This window comes from Eurytemora carolleeae, unplaced genomic scaffold, assembly GCF_000591075.1.
Source record: "Eurytemora carolleeae unplaced genomic scaffold, Eaff_2.0 scaffold129, whole genome shotgun sequence".
Lineage (NCBI taxonomy): Eukaryota > Metazoa > Arthropoda > Copepoda > Calanoida > Temoridae > Eurytemora > Eurytemora carolleeae.
In genome coordinates, this window is record NW_019396235.1 from 547856 (window position 1) to 555824 (window position 7969).

The 7969-nt window shown below is 32.9% G+C and overlaps 1 protein-coding gene across 1 annotated transcript; it reads left to right on the forward strand.

Annotated features, from left to right (window-relative positions):
* Positions 1–1116: 1116 nt before the first annotated feature.
* On the forward strand, positions 1117–7617 carry LOC111698974 (carboxypeptidase B). The gene is made up of 12 exons (XM_023469483.1): positions 1117–1222; positions 2264–2367; positions 2612–2713; positions 2907–3012; positions 3644–3838; positions 3992–4051; positions 4308–4467; positions 4835–4954; positions 5326–5450; positions 5541–5583; positions 6280–6367; positions 7449–7617. The coding sequence occupies exons 1-12, from the start codon at positions 1151–1153 to the stop codon at positions 7561–7563; spliced, it is 1290 nt and encodes a 429-aa protein (XP_023325251.1). The 5' UTR covers positions 1117–1150; the 3' UTR covers positions 7564–7617.
* Positions 7618–7969: the final 352 nt, after the last annotated feature.

Consider the following 7969-nt stretch of genomic DNA (forward strand, 5'->3'; position numbering starts at 1 on the left):
TGTGTATTTTTGTTAGTTATACTCTCTTTGTTGGCCTTTCCATTTCAAATTTGTCAAATTGAAGAAAAAGATACATGATCGAGTTTACAGCTGAGACCTATTTAGCTCTAGTAAATTTCGCCAAAGGAGTTGAGTTTTTGCCACAAACTCTGATTTTCTAATCTCTATATCTTTGTAACCCAATGTCGTAGACCTTAGATATTTCAAACTATTAATACGTATAGATAAAATAATCTAAGTTTGAAATATCAAAGGTCTGCATCATACGGTTACAAAGATATTGGGATCAGAAGATTTGAGTTTGTGGCAAAAACTCAATTCCTTTAGAGCAACAAAACACAAATTAAAGTGTCGTTGCCCGGAAACCGTAATTTTAACTTACTTACTTACTTATCATTTTTTGCAACCCTGGACATGTAGATTTTAGAATCGTAAAGCGCTTGTATTTTAGCTTCAGGTTTTATGAAGTGATTGGCAAAATTTTCACAGATTTTTGCTGGAGAGCAACCTTTAGATAACTGTAATCTCTGTATACATAATACTTTTATACATATTCAGCGAAATGTTTAAACAAGAAATAAGAATTATTTAGCAGTGTCAGCTTCATCAAATAGGCCGGTCAATTCAGCCTGGGATATCCCATATACGTCAGCATTAATTCGTCTTTTCATCTAATTTTACATCTATTCATTTATTTATTTATTCATTTTTTCATTTATTCATTTATTCATTTATTCATTTATTCATTTATTCATTTATTCATTTATTCATTTATTCAATTATTATATATTCCACACCTATTCATTCCCCTCCCCTCTAGAAAACAGGAAATGAAAAATAAGATATATTATTGTAGAAAATGATTGAAAAATATCGTTGTTTGTTTAAAGTTTATGTTTATCTGTAGAGTATACGTCTTTCTACTATCTTTTAAACAAACAGATGAAATTTATTCAGGGTGTATCGAAATAAATATTTTAATTTTGTGCAAAAAAATAATTTGAAATCATAGAAATTTTAAAAATATCTAAATTGAAAATTATTATTTTTGGAAATGATTTTTATTTTAACACCAGTCAAACATCGTTATCTATTATTTTAAAGTTGGAAGAATGATATTCAAAATCATTCCTTGAAGAACCTTCCTAGGATGAGGGTTTGGGTTGGTCTTCTCCTTTCTGCTCTTGCAGTTTCTGCGAACAAATCATATGATGGATATAAGGTTAATTACCTCCACGCCTTCTCTTTAGATCCCCAGCCATAATATCAATTTTCTAATCTCTACAGAGGTTTAAAATAAATCTCTGATTAGGTTTAAAACTCTTAGAACTAAATTCTATCAATGTTTAAGACTTGACTAATAATCTCTTTCAAGGTTTAAAGACTGATCTCTTTCAAGGTTTATAGACTAATCTCCATCAAGGTTTAAAGTCTGATCTCTATCAAGGTTTAAAGACTAATCTCTATCAAGGTTAAAAGACTAAGCTCTATAAAGGTTAAAAGACTAATCTCTATCAAGGTTTAAAGACTAATCTCCATCAAGGTTTTAAGGCTGATCTCTATCAAGGGTTAAAGACTAATCTCTATCAAGGTTTAAGAACTAATCTCTATCAATGCAAAAATACTAATTTACATCGAGGTTTAAGAACTAAACTCTATCAAGGTTTAAAGACTAATAAAAATCGAGGTTTGAGAACTAATCTTTATCAAGGTTTAAAGACTAATCTCTATCAAGATTAAAAGACTAATCTTTATCGAGGTTTAAGAACTAAACTCTATCAAGGTTTAAAGACTAATAAAAATCGATGTTTAAGAACTAATCTTTATCAAGGTTTAAAGACTAATCTCAATCAAGATTTAAAGACTAATCTCTATCAAGGTTTAAAGACTAATCTCTATCAAGGTTTAAGAACTAATCTTTATCAAGGTTTAAAGACTAATCTCAATCAAGATCAAAAGACTAATCTCTATCGAGGTTTAAGAACTAATCTCTATCGAGGTTTAAGAACTAATCTTTATCAAGGTTTAAAGACTAATCTCAATCAAGGCCAAAAGACTAATCTCTATCGAGGTTTAAGAACTAATCTCTATCCAGGTTTAAGAACTAAACTCTATCAAGGTTAAAAGACTAATAAAAATCGATGTTTAAGAACTAATCTTTATCAAGGTTTAAATACTAATCTCTATCAAGGTTCAAAGACTAATCTCTATCAAGGTTTAAATACTAATCTCTATCAAGGTTCAAAGACTAATCTCTATCAAGGTTCTCCGAACTGAAAAACTATCTGCTGATACCTCCGCTACCCTGAGAAAGGTTCAAACCTCCTCTAACACTGTGGACTTCTGGACCGAACCAGCTCCTGGCAGGTCAGTTGAACAATTTGAAAAATTTATAAATTTTTTTTATTCTTACCTCGATCTTGGATCCATACTGTGAAATAAGATTGATTGGACCCATCTGTATAATGAAAATTTCAAATATTTTAAATTCTAACTTTTGTTTGAAAATGCATTTAACCCAGATAAGATTCATAAGAATAAATATCTCATTTTAATTCAGTCAATAAAATCATTCTTTTTAATAAAGATTAAATAATATTTAAATTGTCAGGAGAGCAGACATGATGGTTAAAAGCGAGCTGGTCTCTGAGCTGGAAGAGTTCTTGACCCACCACAATATCAAGTTCCACACTATGGTTGAGGATGTTGAGAGGTATTCAAATCTCTATTGTTTGTGTTGGTGCCAGTTCTATACAAACAAACAAAATGTTTTAATATACAAACAAACAATAATATTAGCAGTGAAAAACTCAACCCTTTTATTAAAATATTTAAATTAGCATAAAAAGTAGTTGAATTAGGCTAAAATTAGCATTTTTTATGAAATAATTATTTTTCTCATAAAGCTTGGTTCAAGAGGTTGAGCTGTCCAGAAAAAAGATCAAGACCAGCAACAACAAGGCTTATGATCTTGACTGGACTGATTACTATGATCATGATACATTGAACCAGGTAGATATGATCTTGACTGAACTGATTACTATGATCATGATACACTGATTCAGGTAGATATGATCTTGACTGGACTGATTATTATGATCATGATACACTGAATCAGGTAGATATGATCTTGACTGAACTGATTACTATGATCATGATACACTGAACCAGGTAGATGTGATCTTGACTGAACTGATTACTATGATCATGATACACTGAATCAGGTAGATATGATCTTGACTGGACTGATTACTATGATCATGATACACTGAATCAGGTAGATGTGATCTTGACTGAACTGATTACTATGATCATGATACACTGAATCAGGTAGATATGATCTTGACTGGACTGATTACTATGATCATGATACACTGAATCAGGTAGATATGATCTTGACTAGACTGATTACTATAATCATGATACACTGAACAAAGTAGGTATGATACTGACTGAACTGATTACTATGATCATGATACATTTAACAAAGTAGATATGATCTTGACTGAACTGATAACTATGATCATGATACACTGAACCAAGTAGATATGATCTTGACTGGACTGATCACTATGATCAATGATCAGAAAGAAAAAAAATACTTTTTTATGTCTGAATTTTGGACTAATTGTTTAAATTTCAGTTCTTGGATGCTCTTGCTGAAGCAAATGACTTCGCTGAGGTGATCAATATTGGTAAAACCTATGAGGGACGTGACATGAATGTTCTGGCTATCACCAAAGCTGGACCTGGAGCTCCCAGTGTTTGGTTGGAAGCTGGAATTCATGCTAGAGAATGGATTGCACCCGCTGTTGCAACATTCATCGTTAGAGAACTGGTAAATTCTAATTGTAGATTGAATCTTGACAAATTAAAAGTGCAATTTTACAATATTTTACAATTTTATTTTATTTACAATTTTTTTTTATTTTATTTACAATTTTATTTTATTTACAATTTTTTGGAAGCATTATTTCTTATGTTTGACTAGGTTGAGGATTATGCTGAGCACCCAGATTATCTGGATANCCTCCCCCTCACACCCTGCACAGCGCAAACAACATCCTGAATATGTCCCTGCCTCTATGGGTTAATGTTTTAAACCTGAAAATAACTTTTGTATAAAATGGCGTCAATCTACAACTTTTAAATTTAAGCTATAATTGGTGCTTAATTTCTTCATTTTAGTTGTGATTCATTTGGTGTTCACTGTACAGCCCCGTTTGGCTGTTTATAATCTGTATACAGTGCAACTAGCCTGAAAATCAGTCAGTTACTTCAAATAAACTGAAGTTTTATGTGGATAGAGATCAATACTTGATCCAAGGATTCTCAGTTCTGGTTTGTTTAGTTACATGTACAGCCATGAGAAGGATCGTATGTGGAGAAAGACAAGATCAGATACTGGATCCCTCCTGGGCTGCAAGGGAGTTGATCCCAACAGAAACTGGGGATTCCATTTTGGAGGTATTAGTTAATCCTACTCTTTCCGTAATATACCAATCCCAAATCTACACCGTCAATTAAACGAAAACTTTTTCCTAATATTCTGTTCTCCGATTCTAACAAAATTTTAGTAATGTTGAGCATTGTGTGTACTTTCCACTTTCTAAATTTTGTTAATTATTTAATAGTTAACCATATGGTATTACCCACAAAGAATGAACTTAAATGAAGCCCTGAAACTCTTAGATACAGCTGTTTAAAGGTTGATTTTGGACTTCAAAAGAATTCTAAAAGAAAGAATCAAGTTTGTTGCTGAAGTCTCATCCTTTGTGGGTAAACCTGAATCTTAAAGAACTAAACGCTGGAATTAATTCAACCTGACTCCTAGAGAGTGGAGTCAGCAACGACAAGTGCTCTGATATCTACCCTGGACCTGAGGCCTTCTCCGAGATTGAGATGTTGAACATCAAGAACTTTGTAGAATCTCTAGACCCTGTCCCAATCCTAGGTAATATCTCTAGACCCTGTCCCAATCCTAGGTAATATCTCTAGACCCTGTCCCAATCCTTGGTAATATCTGTAGACCCTGTCCCAATCCTAGGTAATATCTCTAGACCCTGTCCCAATCCTAGGTAATAACTCTAAACCCTGTCCCAATCCTATGTAATATCTCTAGACCCTGTCCCTATCCTATGTAATATCTATAGACCCTGTCTCAATCCTAGGTAATATCTATAGACCCTGTCTCAATCCTAGGTAATATCTCTAGACCGTCTCCCAATCCTAGGTAATATCTTTAGAACCTGTCCCAATCCTAGGTAATATCTCTTGACCTTTTCCTAATTTTTACATTTTTATTCCTAAAAATGCTATTATTAGGACATTGCTTCCACTCCTACTCCCAGCTGTGGCTGTGGCCCTATGGCTATGATTACAATGCGCTCCCAGAGAACTGGGAAGAAATTGAACAGCTTGCCATTGATGCTAGTGATGCTCTTTACCAGGTAGCTTAGGAAGAAATCTGGAACATTATTATGAAAAATGAAGCCTTTTCATGACATCAGGATTTTTATAATAATTAAATGCATTTCTAGGTTCATGGAACTGTTTTTGATCCCATCAACTCTGCTGATCTTTGTAAGTAAAAAAAACTACAAAAAAAGAATTAACACAAGATAAATTTTAATGATATATATCATCATAAAATACTGTTTTGTCGTCATTCTGTTTTCAGTTAATATATTTTCTCTCTGAATCTCAATTCGTAATGACGGTTAATCCATTGCCCATTCACAGATCCAGGCAATCATACGCTCTCTTGATTGCATGAATCCGGGAAAAGGCTTGTAAACAGGAGGACCTAACAAACGACCTGGGTGTTACTGTTTGTGCTTTAACAATAATATAATCCAACCTAACAAACGACCTGGGTGTTTGTGCTTTAAAAAAAATATAATCCAATCTAACAAACGACCTGGGTGTTTGTGTTTTAAAAACAATATAATCCAATCTAACAAACGACCTGGGTGTTTGTGCTTTAAAAACAATATAATCCAACCTAACAAACGACCTGGGTGTTTGTGCTTTAGAAATAATATAATCCAATCTAACAAACGACCTGGGTGTTTGTGCTTTAGAAATAATATAATCCAATCTAACAAACGACCTGGGTGTTTGTGCTTTAAAAATAATATAATCCAATCTAACAAACGACCTGGGTGTGATTGTGCTTTGAATGAAAATACAATTATCTTAACTAAAAATATATGTTTTTTCATATCGGTTTTTTAAATAGGTTGAAACGACGGGATTAATTAAACTGTTTATTTCCAGATCCCGCTGCTGGGGCTAGTGATGACTGGTACAAGGGTAGCCTAGGAACTAGGTTTGCTTTCACCACAGAGCTCAGAGATACCGGCAGGTCAGTACTCATGGCCGGGTCAAGAGTCCGGTATCTTAAGAGCGGTATTAGCTAATACCGCTCTAATACCACTCTTAACACTAACACCGGTGTTTAGGAAATACGGATTCATAAGTCGCTAATGCTGCCTAATTTGTGGCAGGATTATCTAGCCTAGAACAGCTGATGCGTTCATAAGTCATCCTAGCTAAAACCAGGATTATCATCCAAACTTTACCGTTTTGACTCTTCTGCGCAACTCTTTTCTCTTCTCAACTTAATAATTTGTTAATAATTATAAAGACGACTTTTAAATAATACATTTTTTATTATATGACGAAAGATAGATTAAAAATTTATGAAAATATCTTGCAAACTAAACTTTTTACATTTCATTATCAAAGTTAAAAAAATAAAAACTTTTCAATAAGATATATTTTTTAGAAAAAAAATCTTCAATAAAGTTTGCTCATAAAATGTTTTTTTTATATTCAACACATTTTATTAATATAGTTATGTAAGGAGGGTGGGGGAGGGGTCATTTTTCTGAATTAAGCAAAATAAGAAGTATTTCTTCGCTTTTTAAGCATCCCTGTATTTTAAACATCCCTGTATTTCATGAGGTTGCGAGAATATCGAATCCAAACCAAATTAATACTGGTAGAACTGGTTATTTAGGGTAGATCATCCTACCTAAATCTACCCTGCGGGTAGATTAGTTAACACCGCTCTTAGTAAAACTGGCATTTCTGTTAATACCGGTATTAGCACAACTTATGAACGCGTAGGGTAGATGATCCTACCAACCAGGATTAGTTAAGAGTGCTATTAAGGGACTCTTGACCCGGCCTTCAGTATTCATTGTACTGTACAAGTGTTCACAATATGCTTCACAAGTGTACTGAATGAAAACAATTAACATCTATTAATTGAAGACGACATATGTGAAGGAAGCGTACAAAATTAACTAATCAGCAACTTATTCTAAATTTCAGTTCAAAGTTGCATTGTACATAAGTTGGTCACAGTATAATTCGATGAAAATGATAAATGTCGTCTTTAAAAGACTTTAACAACGGATTTCTGAATATTTTCTGTTTAGACACGGATTTGTTTTGCCCGCGGACCAGATCATCCCTAGCGGTGAAGAGATGTGGGCTGGGTTTGAGGTTGTAATCAACAGACTTATCGAGGTCTCTGAGGCCGAGAAGCAGTAATTTTGTGAATTTCAGTTTTTTGTCAAATTAATAAATTATCTAAAAACAACTTAATCAATGTTCGAGTGCGTTTATATAAGAAATTTTTAATAATGGTAAAAGTGAAAAAATGGGAATGAGAACAAGCAGATTAGATAAATTATTTTAAATATTTTACTTTCTCCTAGCAGAACAGGTCTGAAGCTGAAGCTACAAAACTAAAATTTGATACAATTATTCGAATAGAAAAAATGTAAAACTAAATGCCTTATTTTTTGTAAAGAATTGAAATAACCCCAATTTTTTTAATGAATTATTTAACGACTTAAAACATTTCGGAAATGTTCTGCAAAGTGATATTTCAATGACCATAGATTGCAATAAAAAATTCATTCCCCCAAGAATTTTTATTTTAACAATCCTGATG